A 19,786-nucleotide genomic window follows, 5' to 3' on the forward strand; every position below is an offset into this window, starting at 1 on the left:
TACAGGATAGGTACATGGCAAAGGTAACATGAATCAGTACATAATTTTTCTCTAGTATGATTTGTTCTACATGTGTGCAATTTTGCAACAACTCGACAAAGCACAATTCATTTTTTTTTTTTTTTTTACTAATTTAGCTTGTTAAGTCATGGGGTAATAATATTTAGTTAGCCATCTAGCCTTGTTCATATGCTTCTGTTATTTCAGTACACTCATTTTTGGCTAAAGTGTTACACAAGCATACAAATGTTAAGCCTGCAAGAAAAAGAAACAAAGCACTGAATTGATTTAAGTAGAAGAACTAAAGTATATATTAGTATGCAAAATTAATCTCATGACTCTTTCCGGTGGTTAAATCAGCACGGTTCGCTGCATGTGTGACCACAGGTGGTTGGGAAACATTTCTGTCCGGAAGGGCACTGACCATTATGGGAACAGAATTCGGAACACGTTGGAGTCCTCTTCCATTGTGTTCATAGACTGCATGGATAGAGATTCAGAATTAGTGGCATTAAGCATCAGATTTATAGCACAAAACACTCAAGGCATGAACAGCTAGTTTTACTTAGTGAATTGCATTCTATTACTCATCATTTTATAGCCAACTTTATTCATTTTGTAAAACCACCCTGGGCATGAAACAAATTTCTTTTGACATCGTGTGTGGATGAGAGTTGAATCAATGTGTTTGTTTGATGAACACATTTTGCGAGCCCTGTGAGCGTTTCCCCAAAAACAATTCCCACATGTACTGACGAGGGAGCTGAAGCTCATTAAATATGTAAATCTTATCCAATCCTAGCAGTAGCAGTCACTTCTAAGTCTTCATTGCGGCATGCCCATAAAAAACAGAGTGCTCCAGAAGATAACCTCAAAACCAGGGTAGAATATAGCTTATTACTTATTCATTATGTTGTTTTTAAATGCAAAATCCTTGTGAGCGTCATTAGTTGACCTCAGACAACAGTATACAATTTTTTAAAAAGCCAGTTCATGACCCCTTTAATAACTGTATTTGTCTGCTATCAATGGCTCAGGCCTCCGTTACTAGCTCTAAAATTACATTTTGGAATTGGCAACTGAGACTTGGGTTTAGATGTGTAAGAAATGGTCCTGCACACGAGTGTTTTAAAGACAAACCTGACAAATGTCTTGAAAAAAATAATCTAAACAATTTTTTGATTTAACCATAGTATAAGTGGAATAATTGACTCTGGGCTGTTGAATTATTCAAAAATAATGAATTTTCTCCACTTTGCATCTAGACTGCATTACCACATTGCATATTTTTCAAATAATGGCCTGTCAAATATAATATAATATAATATAATATAATATAATATAATATAATATAATATAATATAATATAATATAATACCTTAAACTGAAGCCATACACTGAGGTCCACATCCATTATGGCAGCATTTCTCATTCATGGCACAGTCACTGTCATCGGCACATGACACAAAACGTATCCAGGTACACTCTTCTGCTGTATAACGTTGGTTTGGACACAATCCTGGATTTACTGTTATATAGACACATGACAGAGAAAACATACCAGTATCACTGAATGCTGAATGTATTTTCACTGTAAAAAATTTTTTTATATGTTTTAAGTTGTACCTTTTTTTTAACAAGAAAGAACTATTTCAGTATTTCTCCTTAAAAATGTCAAGTTTTATTTGAAATGGGTTCATCAGATTCATATGGAAGCCCGTTTCCGCCTCAGTTGAGTAAAAACTTTATTTTATTCTTTAAGTTAAAATAATGAGAAACTTTCTGGAAATATTGACTGAACATCTCGAAATAATGAGAAACTTTCTCGAAATATTGACTTAACATCTTGAAATATTGAGAAACTGTCTGGAAATATTGACTTAACATCTCGAAATAATGAGAAACTTTCTCGAAATATTGACTTAGCATCTAGAAATAATGAGAAACTTTCTCAAAATATAGAGAAACTATCCTGAAATAGTAAGAAATATATTTTTCTTCTGGTTTGGCTGATAATAAAAAAATTATGTTGTTTCTGATGTTAAACTTTAGTTATATTATTGGTCTATAAATAGGCTCGTTGTAAAAAGCCTACTTTAGGTAGGCTAATGTATAGACCAATTTATTTTCATTTACACATTTTCAATTACATGACAAGAAAATATATGTATAAACATATATAAATGTTTAATGTAGCTACAAATTATAACGTGCATTACAAAAATAAACAATGTAGCCTAGGCTATAGAACAACCACTTTTCTTTAATTTAGCCTACATTTGAAGTTAACGAAAATGAACATGAAGATAGAAGCGGAGATCCCAGGGACTGTGCCTGTACTGCGGCAAGCCGGGCCACTTCATCAACTCCTGCCCAGTAAAAGATCAAGCCTGGTAGTAACACTGAGGCTACTATCGGGTGGGATCTCCACTAAGAAGACCTCACCATCATCCACTCTCCTTCCAGTAAGACTAAGGTGGGCAGCTCACACGCACAACACTGAGTCACTGCTGGATTCGGGAGCGGAGGGTGATTTCATGGACTTTGGACTGGCACAGAAACTGCAAATCCCCTTTTCTCACCACTCCAGCAGCACATCTCCATCAATGCCCTCAATGGCCAACCACTTCCCAACATTGCACACATCACTGACCCTCTCATGCTCATCATAGCCGGCAATCACACCGAGACAATAACTTTTTACCTCATGCTCTTTTTACCTACTCTCCTCTGGCACCCGTAGTTCTGGGGCATCCGTGGCTCACGAAGCACAATCCAAGTTGTTGGGGCCACAACACAGTGTCTGAATGGTGTTATGAGTGTCATGAGTCTTGTTTGTTGTCTGCTTGTACGTCTGTTCCTGTGTCTGTGTTCCAGGAGGAGGCAGCGGATTTGTCATGGTACCAGGACCTGAGGAGAGTGTTCAGTAAGTCTTGTGCTGCTTCTATTCCTCCGCACCATCCCTACAACTGTGCCATAGATATAGTACTGGGTAAGTCTCTGCCTAAAGGCAAGTTATATTCACTTTCTGTCCCAGAAAGAGAGGCTATGGAGAAATATATTTCTGATTTGCTAGTTCATTCGTCCATCCTCATCTCCAGCGGGGGCGGGTTCTTTTTTGTGAGGAAGAAGGATGGATCTCTGTGACCGTGTATTGATTACCGATGGCTGAACAACATCACGGTGAAGAATACTTATCCTTTACCGTTGATGTCTTCAGCCTTCGAGCGGTTGCAGGGAGCGTCCGTCTCCCGCGTCCGTCTCCAATCCTAAATTGGATTTACGTAATGCCTATTTGGTCTGCATAAGGAAGGGCGATGAATGGAAGACCGCATTTAATACCCCTAGGGGGCACTTTGAATATTTAGTCATGCCTTTCGGGCTTTCCAACTCCCCAGCGGTCTACATAGTACTCGTCAATGACGTGCTGAGAGGTATGGTCGACCAGTTCATATATGACTACCTGGACGACATATTGATTATTACTTATTCTCTCCAGGATCATGTTCAGCATGTCAGACGAGTGCTTCAGAGGTTGTTAGCGAATGGGCTTTTTGTCAAGATGGAGAAATGCATTTTTCATGCACAGTCTGTTCCTTTCCTTATAGGGTACATCGTCTCATCTGAGGGAGTGCGCATGGATCCTGACAAGGTTAAGGCTGTGACAGATTGGCCAAGCCCAGATTCCCATAAGGCCCTACAGCGGTTTCTGGGATTCTGCAATTTCTATCTGCGTTTCATTCGCAACTACAGCCAACTAGCTGCACCTCGCACCGCCTTGACCTCTCCCCGAACTACGTTCAGGTTGTCCGATACAGCCAAGGCTGTACTCGCCAACCTGAAAAGCCGCTTTGTTTCGGCTCCCATCCTCGTTGCCCCTGACCCATCACGTCAGTTCGTGGTAGAGGTCGACGCATCAGAGGTGGGGGTAGGCGCAATTCTTTCCCAGCGTGCTTCCACAGTTGACAAGATGCACCCTTGCACGTTTTTTTCCCATCATTTATCTCCTGCCGAACGTAATTATGACATTGGTAACAGAGAGCTGTTGGCCGTCAAATTAGCACTGGAGGAGTGGCGTCACTGGTTGGAAGGGTCAGGGGTACCTTTCATTGTCTGGACCGAACACAATAACTTAGATTACATCAGAACTGCCAAAAAACTAAACTCTAGGCAGGCTCCTTTTTTCGGACATTTTTTTCCAGAGATTTTTTCTTTCTCGTACCGCCCGGGTTCTAAAAACATTAAACCCGATTCCTTATCTCGTATTTTTGATCCATCCATACGCCCGAGTGTATTTTACCCGAGACTCTCTTTAATATAGCCATACTCAGTTAATATTAGAGATATCAAGGTTATATTTTAACAGAATGTTCTTTACATTATGTAGGATGATTTTATGTAGAAAACAGTGAATCACAAAAAAATTACTTTAGGAGGGTTTTCACAGACAGGGTCACATATTGAGAAGCGGCCTATGTGTAGATGACGAGACTGATGACGGTAATTACCATCAGGTGTGGAAGCTGGAGAAAGAGAACGGCGATTGGGGCGTGTTCGACAGTAGGGGAATATAAAAAGGGCTCTGTGATTGAGTTCAGGAGGACAGAGGGGCACAGAGGAGCAGTGGAGGGACGCGGAGAAAGGGCTGGCAGAGTGCGGAGGAGCGGGCACGGAGGCACTGCAGAGGAGAGAGAAGACCTGCAGAGGGGATTCGTGTGAGAGAGATTCTGCTTTGGTCAAGGAAAGAGGACAGGCTGAAGGAGAGAGTGAGATGTTGATGCGAGGGTAGCCGAGGTGAGATGAGGTAAAATTCATGGTGGATTATGGAACAATTGTTGCCTTGAGGAAGTGTATGGAATTGGATGACGATTAAAAGTTGATTGAGGAGGACTGTGTCTGCATTGAGTGATCTGTGCTGTACAGCTATTTTCCCATTTAATTCAACATCAGCGAGTGGTGGACGAGACCCTAGGCCTACGCCTTTTCTGTGAGTTGTGAGATTTGCAGTGCCATTAATATACACATTCACGTGTGGTTATTTCTGGGGGTTGCAGTGAAACACAATTGTGGGATTGATTTGCGGGAGACATTGTGAGTTCGATCCGAAAATACTCACCTTTCTCTCTGCTGAACCCAGCTGCAGAAGACGCTAAAAGCTATGAACGCCCATTAATGGGGTTGAAGTATATTCATTGTTCTCTCTGTTTGAACCCAGCTGCAGAAGACGCTAAATGCTGTGAATACCCGTTGCTGTGGCCGAAATTACTCACCTTTCTCTCTGCTGTGCCCAGTTGCAGGAAACACCAAAAGCTGTGACAGCCCATTTGATGTGGATGAAGTTTCTAGAAAACACTAAAGGCCTTGCAAGCCCGTTGATGTGGTTGAAGCAGCAGGAAATGCCAAAAGCTCATTGCTCATTGAAATGCTCATTGTTCCAACTGTTTGCACTCTGTTGCAAGAAACGCTAGAAGCTGTGAAAGCCCATTGATGTGGACGAAGTTGCTGTAAACGCTAAAGGCCGTGGAGCTGTGAAGGTGTGAGGAGAGTAGTGGAGCCAATACGACAGTTGTTTTTAACGGTGTAGCTCCTCGGGGAGGTACGTGAGTCAGGGGTGACGGCCGGTTAAATAGAGTGCCCGCGCCCAACCTGTGACAAACTCCCGACTTCTAACATCATTTAACTGCGTGACAAAAATTGAGTTAATGATGCAGCTTGTATTTAAATTTCTCAATGTGTTCAGTTCAGTGTCCAGAATTGTGTGTGTTATGTTGCACACTATTTTGCATGTTGGCTTTGACTCTGTCTAATTAACCCTGTATATTATATTCATCATATTCTTCTCCATTGGAACTATAGCATTACAGAATACCAGACCACAAAATGGATTTGATTAAGGAGCAACTCCGATCCCTACATTAAGGAGACCAGCCACTAGAAGATTTTGTAGAGGACTTTCTAGAACTGTGCCATCGGGTGTGTTGGGGTGAGTGCACTTTAGAAGTGCACTAATGCACTTCCAAAGTGTTCTAAACAACAAACTTCTCCAAATAAAGCATGTGGTGAACAATAAACACTAATTATTTGAGTACATAGAGTATGTGGCTGGGTCTCCACTTGTTATTGAGGAAGCCCACTCTGAACCAGTTATACTTGTCCCAACCAAGCCTGCCCAAGATGCTCTAGGGGACCACTTGCAGCCCAACCCAGAGCCAGACCCAACACCCATACTACCATAGGTATGGAGCCAGAGCCCACAACAGCCCGAGGGACCCAGCGATTACCCACCATACATTGAACCTGACAGAAACCCACACTGGAGCCATAACAGGCTGCCATGTTCACCCCAGAAGCTTACCCTGAGGTCCTGGCTGACCAGGTGTGAGAGCCAACTGCTAAATCTTTGCCAGCTGGAATATTGGTGGTGATGGAGGAGAAAAGCCTGATCGACTGGGAGTCGGATATAGTGCTTCCTACCCTCCCCACCCATGAATCTTCTCAGCTGCCAGTCTATTCCTGGACAATTGTATGTCAGTTCCCTCTGTGTCCATCATTGCTATTGGTCCCACCCAGCTCAGAATTTTCAATACCTTTATCTTTGCTGGTCCTATCTAGCCCTAGTTCATCATCACCACCAGTCTTGTCCATCACAGAGAGTTCTTCATCACCACTAGTCTAGTCCATCACAGAAAATTTGTTGTGACACAGTCTTCCTCTTCTGCATGCTCCACCTCGGATTGTTGACCAGTTGACCTTGCCACGGCTCCTCGCCCCCCTGGGCTCTACCTGGGACTGTCTTCCTTTTGGTTTCACCGGTCTCCCTCGTCTCACCTGCTCTGCCCTGATCAGTTGTCACCTCACCATCACCACGGACTTCCAGGCTGTGTGCTACGTGCCATCCCTCCACCCATATGGCTCCTTTGGGCTCCTCCATTCCTCAAGCATCACTGGGGTCCTCAGTCAAACTAGCGTCACCATGGTCTGTTGGTCAATTGGACGTTGCCTGGGCCATCTCCCTGCCAACCTTAGTCATTCAGGCTCAAAGGACTACCTTTCTCTGGGATCTCGTCGACTGTCTGTTCCCTGGATTCTGCCACCATCCACTCCTCCATAGCTCCTCCCATCACTATCTGGTTTGGTTCAGCTACCAAACCAGACATCAGAAGATTGCAAAGTACCATCCGGACTGCAGAGAGGATTATTGGTGCCCACCTGCCAACCCTCCAGGACCTCCACTTTTCCAGAGTGATAAAGAGAGCGGGTAAAATCATCACAGACTCCACTCACCCCGGACACCTCCTGTTTGAACTGTTACCGTCAGGACAGCGACTCCGATCACTGGCCACTAGAACTTCTAGGCATAGGAGCAGTTTCTTCCCACAGGCCATTTCCCTCTTGAACAGTAAACCCCCCACCCCCCAAGACAAATGCCTATAAGTGCAATTACTCCCACTGTTTAGTGCAATATCACCTAAACTCAGGTGATTACTTATATTATTTATATTTATTCGTACCACCCAAATACTGTAAATGCTCATTATCTGTCTTTCTGACTAAACGTTACCGTGACCTTATACTGTTTATATTTTTCTTCATATTTTTCTTCCTATTTTTTTTTATTACTGTGTTGTATTTGTATTGTTTATGTGCACTGGAAGCTTCAGCACCAAAAAAAAAAGTGTTTTGGCGCAAGACCACACCTTTTGGGAGGGGCGTAAGTCATGTATATGTTCTGTCTGTTTCATTATCATGGCCTTTTCGTTTGCATTTGTCAGTAACCTGTCACATTGCTCCTTTGTTCCAGTTTCCCGCCATTTGTTGTTGTAACACACACTCATTAATCATCACAGCTGTTAGTCATTTTCTCATGACTGTGCATTTAAGATTCTCATTGTGCTCACTTCAGTGCCCGGTATTGTTTAATGCTGCACACTGTGGTAAACGCATGATGGCTTTGAATCAGTCTAATAAACCCTATACATTATATTATATATCTTCTTCTTTGGAAGCTTAGCATTATAAAATATAATATAATATAATATAATATAATATAATATAATATAATATAATATAATATAATATAATATAATATAATACAATATAATACCTGTAACTGGAGCCATACACTGAAGTCCACATCCATTGGTGCAGCATTTCTCATTCTTGGCACAGTCATTGTCATCAGCACATGACACAAAACGTATCCGGGCACACATTGATGTTGAATAACGTCTGATTGGACACACTCCGGGATTTTCTGCTATATAGACACATGACAGAGAAAACATATCACTGAATGCTGAATATCTTTCACTGTAAAAAAAAAAAAGAAAAAAAGATGTACCCATATATTGTTGGTAAACATTCTCTCTACTTTAAAATATCATGTTTTATTCGTCATTGGTTTTGACTAGTCAGATTCAAGCATTCAACAGCAATATAATATAATATAATATAATATAATATAATATAATATAATATAATATAATATAATATAATATAATATAATATAATTAATATAATACCTATAGCTGGAGCCATACACTGAAGTCCACATCCATTACTGCAGCATTTCTCATTCTTGGCACAGTCACTGTCATCGCCACACGAAACAAAATGTATTCGGGCACACTGGTCTGCTGAATATTGTGTGCTTGGACACAGTCCTGGATTTTCTGCTATATAGACACATGAGAGAGAAAAATATCACTGAATGCTAAATGTGTTTCACTGTAACAAAATAAAAACCATTTATAATTATACCTTTATACCATTTCAGTCTTTCTACTTGAATATGTTTTATTTGTCATGGGTTTTGACTAGTCAGATTCATGCTAATGAGATATTCAGTCATTGAGTGTGATTTACTAAATAATTGTTATCTGCAATTATTGGTCATGTTACCCTTTTAAATGCCATGGATTTTGAGTAATATACAGGTCCTTCTAAAAAAAATTTGCATATATGATAAAAGTTCATTATTTTCCATAATGTAATGATAAAAAATAAACTTTCATATATTTTAGATTCATTGCACACCAACTGAAATATTTCAGGTGTTTTATTGTTTTAATACTGATGATTTTGGCATACAGCTCATGAAAACCCAAAATTCCTATCTCAAAAAATTAGCATATTTCATCCGACCAATAAAAGAAAAGTGTTTTTAATACAAAAAAGTCAACCTTTAAATAATTATGTTCAGTTATGCACTCAATACTTGGTCAGGAATCCTTTTGCAGAAATGACTGCTTCAATGCAGCGTGGCATGGAGGCGATCAGCCTGTGGCACTGCTGAGGTGTTATGGAGGCCCAGGATGCTTCGATAGCGGCTTTAAGCTCATCCAGAGTGTTGGGTCTTGCGTCTCTCAACATTCTCTTCACAATATCCCACAGATTCCCTATGGGGTTCAGGTCAGGAGAGTTGGCAGGCCAATCAATTGAGCACAGTTATACCATGGTCAGTTAACCATTTGCCAGTGGTTTTGGCACTGTGAGCAGGTGCCAGATCGTGCTGAAAAACAAAATCTTCATCTCCATAAAGCTTTTCAGCAGATGGAAGCATGAAGTGCTCCAAAATCTCCTGATAGCTAGCTGCATTGACCCTGCCGATAAAACACAGTGGACCAACACGAGCAGCTTACATGGCACCCCAGACATCACTGACTGTGGGTACTTGACACTGGACTTTAGGCATTTTGGCATTTCCTTCTCCCCAGTCTTCATCCAGACTCTGGAACCTTGATTTCTGAATGACATGCAAAATGTGAGCAACAGTCCAGTGCTGCTTCTCTGTCAGGCGCTTTTGCCGCTGTTTCTGGTTCAAAAGTGGCTTGACCTGGGGAATGCGGCACCTGTAGCCCATTTCCTGCACACGCCTGTGCATGGTGGCTCTGGATGTTTCTACTACAGACTCAGTCCACTGCTTCCGCAAGTCCACTGGTCCCCCAAGGTCTGGAATTGGTCCTTCTCCACAATCTTCCTCAGGGTCCCGTCACCTCTTCTCGTTGTGCGGCGTTTTTTTGCCACGCTTTTTCCTTCCCAACAGACTTCCAACTGAGGTGCCTTGATACAGCACTCTGGGAACAGCCTATTCGTTCAGAAATGTATTTCTGTGTCTTACCCTCGCTTGAGGGTGTCAATGATGGCCTTCTGGACAGGGTCGGGTTGGCAGTCTTACCCATGATTGCGGTTTTGAGTAATGAACCAGGCTGGGAGTTTTTAAAAGCCTCAGGAATCTTTTGCAGGTGTTTAGAGTCCATTAGTTGATTCAGATGATTAGGTTAATAGCTCGTTTAGAGAACCTTTTCACAATATGCTAATTTATTGAGATTTCATGAGCTGTATGCCGAAATCATCAGTATTAAAACAATAAAAGACCTGAAATATTTCAGTTGGTGTGCAATGAATCTAAAATATATGAAAGTCTATTTTTTATCATTACATTATGGAAAATAATGAACTTTTATCACAAATGCTAATTTTTTGAGAAGGACTTGTATTGTTGCAAATCATGCTAGGGCACCTAAGCGTTTTGACAATTGTATGATTTGAATTTGTTTCTATGAATTGTGTTTAATAATTATTTGGATTGAATATATATTGTTTATTTAATAAATTTGTTTGTATGATTTGTAGTAGTGACTAAAGATCATCACGATCATCCTATCCATCCTGTGTATCCCATCCTGATAATGTGATCCTTCTATTAACATCTGTCATGTGAATTTGCTTCTGGTATCTCCATGTGCTTTGGGTTGTTCAAAGAATCCAAGATTTAAGCATCCTGAACTTAATAAACTAAAGACTTTACTAGTTCAAGAGCTTTTTCAAGTGTTTTAATCAGACACAAAACCAAGTTTCTACAATTCTGATGAACTTTGGATATTTAACAGCTGATTTACAGCTACAATATACACTCACCAAAAATATTATTTGGAAAACTATACTAATACTGTTTTTGACCCCCTTTCGCAGTCAGAACTGCCTTGATTCTACATGGCATTGATTCAACAAGGTTCTAAAAGCATTCTTTAAAAATGTTGATAGGATAGCATCTTGCGGTTGATGGAGATTTGTTCACCAGGCTCAGGAGTGGTGCTGTTATGTTTGGTTCTTTGATGTAAGCACCATACGTTTGCCCCTTCTCTCTTTCCCCATTTGTTTGATGTTTGTTTGATCCTGACTGCTCATATACTATGTAAATCTTTATTATTTCTACCTTATTACTTTTCATTTTATTGCTTTACTTTAGAATAGCCACAGATTAAATACTTTTCAATTGAGATTGTTGAGTGTTGGTCATTCTTTTGCATGTTCCCCTACACTATCTGTCGCGCACACATCTTTATTGTGTTATGTCTGATACTCATACTCATACTAGACATTTTAACATCTAACTAACGAGGGACATAACAATATATATATATATATATATATATATATATATATATATATATATATATATATATATATATATATATATATATATATATATATATATATATATCAATTACAATACCTGTAGCTGGAGCCATACACTGAAGTCCACATCCATTGCTGCAGCATTTCTCATTCTTGGCACAGTCACCGTCATCGGCACACGTCACAAAACTTATCCGGATACACTCTTCTGCTGTATAACGTTTGTTTGGACACACTCCTGGATTTACTGTTATACAGACATATGACAGAGAAAACATATCACTGAATGCTGAATGTCTTTCCCTGTAAAAAAAATTAGACATGGGCATAGACAACACTAGCCTGTTGGTTGGTTTAGGAAAAATATTAGCTTTTGAGACATGTTTGAATTGTTTTGGTAGACAGCCATAGTGTATTGTGATAGTGCATTATTGTATTTTGAAAATTAGTGTTGTAGTTTAGTTTACAATGTGTGATTTTGAGCTTGAAATTAACTGTTTTGCCAATTGTGTGATGTAGGTGTGTTGGTGTGATAAGAGTTTAGGAAATTTGTTAAAAGTATTGAAGAAATTGTCATAGCGATTGTAAAACACTGTAACTTCAAACTCTTTGCAATTTTTCTCTTAGAAACTCCTTTCTGATATTGCTCTACTATTTTTTTGCCACAGCATTGGGGGAATTGTTGATCCTCTGTCCATCTTGACTTCTGAGATACACTACCACTCTGATATGCTCTTTTTATACCCAGTAATGTTGCCAATTGACCTAATAAGTTGCAAATTGATCCTCCAGCTGTTCCTAATATGTACATTTAACTTTTCTGGCCTCTTATTTCTTCCTGTCCCAACTTTTTTTAGAATGTGCTGATCTCATAAAATCCAAAATGAGACAATATTTGGCATGACACATCAACATTTGATATGATAAGTTTATGAGATTTGTAAATTATTGCAGTCCTTTTTTTTTTTTTTTTTTTTTGTACAGTGTCCCAACTTTTTTGGAATCAGGTTTATAATATAATATAATATAATATAATATAATATAATATAATATAATATAATATAATATAATATAATATAATATAATATAATATAACAATACCTGTAACTGGAGCCATACACTGAAGTCCACATCCATTGCTGCAGCATTTCTCATTCTTGGCACAGTCACCGTCATCGGCACACGACACAAAACTTATCCGGATACACTCTTCTGCTGTATAACGTTTGTTTGGACACACTCCTGGATTTACTGTTATACAGACACATGACAGAGAAAACATATCACTGAATGCTGAATATCTTTCACTGTAAAAATAAAAATATAATATAATATAATATAATATAATATAATATAATATAATATAATATAATATAATATAATATAATATAATATAACAATACCTGTAACTGGAGCCATACACTGAAGTCCACATCCATTGTTGCAGCATTTCTCATTCTTGCCACAATCAATGTCATCGGCACACGTCACAAAACTTATCCGGGCACAATCTTCTGCTGTATAACGTCTGCTTGGGCACACTCCTGGATTTACTGTTATACAGGCACAAGACAGAGAAAACATATCAATGAATTCTGAAAAAAATATTGTTGTAAGATGTACCCATATATTATTGGAATATGTTTTACAAGAAATAACCATTTCAGTCTTTCTACTTTAAAATGTTATGTTTTATTTGTCATGGGTTTTGACAAGTCATATTCAAACATTTAATAGCAATATAATATAATATAATATAATATAATATAATATAATATAATATAATATAATATAATATAATATAATATAATATAATATATCATATCATATCATATCATATCATATATCATATCATATCATATCATATCATATCATATCATGTCATATATATAATATACCTGTATATGGAGTCATACACTGAAGTCCACATCCATTGCTGCAGCATTTCTCATTCTTGGCACAGTCACTGTCATCAGCACACTTCATAAAACTTATCCGGACACACTCTTCTGCTGAATAACGTTTGATTGGACACACTCCTGGATTTACTGTTATACAGACATATGACAGAGAAAACATATCACTGAATGCTGAATGTCTTTCCCTGTAAAAAAAATTAGACATGGGCATAGATTTTTTTTTTTTATTATCTAGATTAATCTGGATTAAAATTTGAAATGTATATAGATTAATCCAGATTAACGTGGTTCATCTGAATTCTGCCGAAGGCTTTCAGAATGTGTGTGCTACCCTCTCACATACGTTACACTAGGGGTGTAACGTACAGATTGCTCACGGTTCGGTTTGTATCATGGTTTTAGATTCACGGTTTCGGTACGCTTCTGTATTTACTATGTTCAGGGGAAAAAGGACAACTGTCAAATAAAAATAAAGAAAATAAGAACAAAAAAACATAAATACAAGAAGCACACAAATAAATACTATTGAGCAAAGATACTAATAAAATAAACAATGCTTTTCAGGTTTTTCCGGTGGGTCTAACTTTAGTTTTTAAGCAAAGAAATTGACTAAAGTAATCAATCAAATGTTAAATAATTGCATATTTCACTGTTTAATTTAAAGATTAATCATTATTAAACTTACACAAGCTATTCAATCAAGAGCAGTGAGTGATCTTTTGTTTGACAGACAGCAGTAAAGGCTACTGCCCTTTAAGACCCAAAGGCTCTCTCATTTCTGTCAATAGGGGGAGGGGGAGGTGTGAGGGAAGTTTTTTTAGCCAGGACTTTTTACTGCGCCAAGTCGAAGTACTCTCAGAAGTGCTATTCTGCCATACATTATAGTTCTCCTTTTTAATCTCCACCAATCAGCTGGTGTGTGGTGAGCGTTCTGGCGCAATATGGCTGCCGTCGCATCATCCAGGTGGATGCTGCACATTGGTGGTGGTTGAGGAGATTCCCCCCTTCAATGTAAAGTGCTTTGAGTACCTTGAAAAGCGCTATATAAATCAACGCATTATTATTATTATTATTACCTGCTTAGAAAAGCGGCACATTTTATTTGTGTCACCATATTTGATCCTTCAACTATTCGTGTAACTGTATTTAAATAGAGAGAGATTAAATGCATGCACTGAGACGAGAGAGGTATGTGTCAACTCGTTTTAGTAAAGAATAACAGTTTAATATGAAAAAGCGGTGAGGTATCCCTTTAAGAAATCATTTAGTCGGTGATACAAGCATGAACATTGCTTTTTAGTTTAAGAGGTGTGTTCATCCCTGCCCACGTTACATCACGGGTGGGGATACACACGCTCTTTGTGTTGCCTGCTTGGGAGCGCAGCATGCCCAGGCAGCCCTCGAGGGGGCTGCTTGCGAGCATTGTGAAAGGCTTCCTTTGTGAAAGGCTTCGTGCGCTCCCGCCGGGCACTCTTCGAGGTGGGTGCCTCGGCTCGTGTTCCCCGCGGCTCTGGTCCCGCTGCTGCCGAGGCAGAGCGGAGGCTTCAGTCGTGGGGATCACAATTGGACCTTGCAGAGGGGTTTGAGACGGGCGCTGCCTTATCTCTGCCCTCACCTGCACCGTCCGGCGGCTCTTCTCGGGGCTTGGAAGCACGCGTTGCGGTTTCTTCCCCCCCGAGAGAGTCACCGGTGCTCCAACTATCCAGCTCCGAGGAGGTGGACGTTGAGAGCATCGCGACTGAAGATTCGCCACTTCAGTCCCCTGCGAGTGAGGAGCTCGTTGAGGTTCTGACACGAGCAGTGGCCAGATTAAATATCGACTGGCCTGCTGAAAGATCTGAGGCAGGAAAGAAAAGAACTAGTAAGCTAGATAAAAGATTCCTGCCTTCTCGCGCTTCAGAGTCTCAACACCGGGGCCTGCCGTTCTTCCATGACTTGCACACCGAGGTGGCAAGATCATGGAAGAGACCGGCATCATATAGAGTTTTCAGCCCTCAGACTTCGGTCTATAGTAACATCTCAGGGCTGAAACAATACGGTTATGGGGTGATGCCAAAGGTTGAAGAGACGCTCGCAAGCCATCTCTCGCCTTCCTCGGCATCGTCCCTGAAGGCCCCGACTTTGCCCACCAAACCCCTTAAAACAACGTCGGCATTGGTGGGCAAAGCGTACTCGGCAGCAGGTCAGGCTGGTGCATGCCTGCACACGATGGCAATTATGCAGGCGTATCAGGCTGACCTGCTCAGGGACCTAGATGGACGAGATGAAGTGGGGGGAGATATTATAAATGAGCTAAGACAATCAGCAGATCTCGCTCTCCGGGCCACCAAGGAGACGGCCAGATGTGTGGCCACGGAGAGGCATTTGTGGCTCAATCCCACAGAAATCAAGGAGAGGGAGAAAAGATTCTTGCTAGATGCGCCGCTGTCTCCTGGGGGCCTCTTTGGTGACGCAGTACACACTGTCACCGAGAGGTTCCAGGAGTCAAACAAGCAAGTTGCGGCACTGAAGCAGTTTCTCCCTCTCCGGGTCCAGGTCCCTGGGGCTGCTGCAGAGAAGCAGCCCAAGCTGAGTACAAGCTCCGCACACAGGGCTCAGCAGAAGCAGAGCGTCGCGACCCGAACTCACCCTCAGCGTAGGGACGAGGGGCGGCGCTCTCAGGCGAGGTCTTCGAGGGGCAGGGCTGATCTGAGGACAGTCCTGATCGCCAAGAAGGCCTTGTCTACGCTGAGGGTGGTTCCCCCCGTAGGGAAACGGTGTTTACCCCTGCCAATGGCGCCCTCTGGGGGCCGCGCTGCCAACCCCGCCGTAATCGGGTGGCCCGCGCCCCCCTCGGGGGGCTCCCGAGCAGTCAAGTCAGTTGTTCCCTGCCGGTTCGCCGCTTCAGGGCACTGTGCTTGCTGTTCAAAGTACACAAGAGGCCAGCATCGAGAGGCTGAAAATTGAAACAGATCATCTGCAGACCATGCTGACAAAAAGTTATGGAATTCAAGTTGATTCGTCAAATCGTTTTTGATAACCGCGTGAACAAATTTTACGTAGCGCTTGCGAAAACACACTAAAGCTATATCTCCGCAACGCTTTGTCGTATTCAAACCAAACTTGGTACGTGCCATCACAAGCATGACCTGAGGCAACATGCAGCGTTTCGACGCAGCACCACCTACTGGTCAGGAGATAGCAATAATGGCTATGTTGGCTTATAACTTCTGAACCGTTTGTCCAAAAATCACATAACATTGGTCTCATTAGATTCAGGGCGTCATGCCGAGTCGAATGATATCATATTTTACCATGTCAGCCATTTTGGGCGTCGGCCATTTTGAATAATGTGCTAAAATGCTGTATTTTACGAATGCATGAACGGATCGTTACGAAATTTGGTATGGGTCATCACCACGATGCCCTAAAGTAGCCTGAGAAGTTGCGAAACAGCGCCACCTAGTGGATAATTTTTTCCCCCCAAATGCTTATAACTTTAGGTGTGGTTGACATATTTTGATAAAAGTAACTTTTTTGGACTCCTGAATCCTTGCTGAGTCCAACGATACCAAATATGTCAGGTTTCGATGTACGGTTTGTGCAGCGTGGTAATTAAGTGCTTATAAAACATTAGCTGATATCTTCGAAACAGCTAGTCCGATCGAGACGAAACCAGCGTCAGAAAATCGAAAACATAGGTCGATAGCTTTGAGATTCAGCCCAAATCTCAAAATATTGATAGTAAGGGGTAGTAAAATCCAATCAAAGTCATGTGTCAGTCATTTTTTTGTGTTTTTTTCACATAAATATCTATAACTCCAAAACAAAATTAGATATTTCCACCAAAATTGACACACACTTCTATGGGCTCACTCCGAGGACAAACAAAAAAATTGGTATGATTGTGCCACTTAGTGGCGCTATAATTACACAAAACATGTAATTGTCTCTTTTTTTGCTTAAAATTGTCTCCAAATTGTCTCCAAATGTCTTTACTTATTTTTGCAGTTGGTCTGCTGCTGGCTTCCTTGTTTGCTTTTCTTGCGCTTTTCTTGTTTGCTTTTCTTGCACCCCGATAATGGCTGCTTGCAGCTATATTTTTCTTTTATTATCGCTGTTGTAATGTATCACTGAGAAGCCAGCACGTGTATCATTCGACAGAAACATACATAAAGCATTATTTTCAAGTTACAACCCATATTAATTATACGTAATCAGATGTGAGAAGAACAGCGGGGCAATTGCACCTTTTGCACGGCACCCCGGTTAGGAAACGCTGGTATAGACCCAGCTCCCAACCCAACTCTGAGAATAGATTAACGGCGTTATTTTTTTATTAATCGCCCGATAAGAGTCTCATGTTAATGCAGAATGTTAATGGCGATAACCCATAGATAACCCAAAAAGTTGTACCCATATATTATTGGAATACATTTTACAAGAAAGAACCATTTCAGTCTTTCTACTTTAAAATGTCATGTTTTATTTGTCATGGGTTAATCAGATTTAATCAATATAATATAATACCTGGAACTGGAGCCATACACTGAAGTCCACATCCATTGCTGCAGCATTTCTCATTCTTGGCGCAGTCACTGTCATCAGCACATGACACAAAATGTACCCGGGAACACTGGTCTGCTGTATAAAGACTGCTAGGACACACTCCTGGATTTACTGTTATAAAGACAGAGAAAACAAATCACTGAATGTTGACTATCCTATACGTTTTTTGTAAGTTGTACCTATATATTTAAATATGTTTTACAAGAAAGTACTATTTCAGATTTCTACTTTAAAATGTCATGTTTCATTGGATATGACTAGTCAGATTCAAGCATTCAACAGCAATATAATATAATATAATATAATATAATATAATATAATATAATATAATATAATACCTGGAACTGGAGCCATACACTTAAGTCCACATCCATTGTTGCAGCATTTCTCATTCTTGGCACAGTCACTGTCATCAGCACACCACCTGAAGCGTATCCGGGTACACATTGATGCTTCATAACGTCTGCTTGGACACTCTCCTGGATTTTCTTTTATTCAGACACATGACAGAGAAAACATATCAGTGAATGCTGAATCTCTTTCACTGTAAAAAAGAGAAGATTTTTTGACATTGAAATACATTTTACAAGAAAGAACTTAAAGTATTAGTTCACCTCAAAAATGAAACTGATGTTATTAATGACTCACCCTAATGTCGTTCCACACCCGTAAGACCTCCGTTCATTTTCGGAACACAGTTTAAGATATTTTATATTTAGGCGAGAGTGTATGGAAGTATATGCACACTGTACTGTTCATGTCCAATAAGGCAATAAAAACATCATCAAAGTAATCCATATTTGATATCAGTTTCCTTTCAGTCAGTACACTACGAGTTACATCAGTACTGACGAAATGGGGGTTTCGCTTAGAAAGCCAGCTGCATTCAATCTCAATCAAAACAATCCAATGACATGGAAATGTCATGGGACTGCGGAATTTGCCTAATGCAAGCCCGCCCCACAGCGTGGGTATAAACAGCGTTGTATAGCAGTCATGCATAGCAGTCACACATTTATGTTTCTGCTTCAGAGCTGTGTTCAAACTTCCCTATCTTGGCGATCTTTCTCTTCAAGACGAGTATCTCCCCAGAGTGTTGGTGGGACAGCGCATTCCAGTGGGTTTTCACATTCCTGTCGATCTGTGCAATGTTCTGTGCAGTTCTGTGTGTTCTGCCTGGGTGTCTCAGCACTCTGCTTGAGTAAAAACTCCTCAAAAAAAGAGCTGCACGTGGCACATCTTTTTAAAGATGTCTTGCCTGTGCTCCGTTCCTGGGTATGGTCGGCTGGTTAGTCCGTTTGACGGGCATGAGTGCTGTTTGGTATGTTTGGGCTTAGTGCATGCTGAGCCCATGGATCGTTCATGGATGCGTCATGTTCCCACTGTGGGAATATGACCATCGCAGTTTTGAGATCGAGACACGGTGAACTCCGTGCTGAAGGGAGAGCCCCCTCTACCACACCCCAACCTGATGTCTCCACGAGAGGCAGCACTTTGGCTGGTGGTCAGGGTGATCTGAGGGTAACGGTGTGGAGCAACCCGTCGCAAGTACCTCGGGCCACACCCCCCTCCGCAACACTTTCCATGGTGCTTCCGGATGAAGGCACTGGTGTTTCCCTGGGCCCAGTATCTAATTCGGGGCGCCGGTGGACGACGCCATGTCGATCACCGCACCTCAAGGCGGGCTTGATTCCTCTGGAAGTGAGGATTCGGCTGTGTTGCCTCCCTCGGGAGTGCCAGCATTTCCCAAGTCTGATCCAGAGCTAACGGCCATGCTAGCCCGGGCAGCCGAGAGCATCGGGCTCAAGTGGAATCCTCCACCGTGTCCCGAGCATTCAAGGCTCAATGATTTGTATCTGGGCACGGCCTGCGCCAAGCACGCCCACCAGCCTCCAGTG

At 41.1% G+C, this 19,786-nt stretch overlaps 1 protein-coding gene across 1 annotated transcript; it reads right to left on the reverse strand.

The window, feature by feature from the left end:
• Window positions 1-153: 153 nt before the first annotated feature.
• Window positions 154-19,474, reverse strand: LOC137079515 (papilin-like). Its single transcript, XM_067447467.1, has 11 exons — window positions 19,441-19,474; window positions 18,227-18,376; window positions 17,850-17,999; window positions 13,320-13,469; window positions 12,825-12,974; window positions 12,523-12,672; window positions 11,519-11,668; window positions 8,523-8,675; window positions 8,105-8,257; window positions 1,379-1,528; window positions 154-480 (listed from the first exon to the last, which is right to left on the reverse strand). The coding sequence occupies exons 1-10, from the start codon at window positions 19,472-19,474 to the stop codon at window positions 1,380-1,382; spliced, it is 1,389 nt and encodes a 462-aa protein (XP_067303568.1). The 3' UTR covers window positions 154-480; window position 1,379.
• Window positions 19,475-19,786: the final 312 nt, after the last annotated feature.

The sequence above is a fragment of the Pseudorasbora parva genome, chromosome 6 (assembly GCF_024679245.1).
Source record: "Pseudorasbora parva isolate DD20220531a chromosome 6, ASM2467924v1, whole genome shotgun sequence".
Classification (NCBI taxonomy): Eukaryota; Metazoa; Chordata; class Actinopteri; order Cypriniformes; family Gobionidae; genus Pseudorasbora; species Pseudorasbora parva.

Coding starts and splice junctions, on each gene's coding strand:
- LOC137079515 (XM_067447467.1), bottom strand. CDS start 19,474: ATGGAAAGTGTTGCGGAGGGGGGTGTGGCCCGAG. Junction 12,673..12,824: donor GTGTATGGCTCCAGTTACAG/GTATTGTTATAT, acceptor TCTGTATAACAG/TAAATCCAGGAGTGTGTCCA. Junction 1,529..8,104: donor GTGTATGGCTCCAGTTACAG/GTATTATATTGT, acceptor TCTATATAACAG/TAAATCCAGGATTGTGTCCA.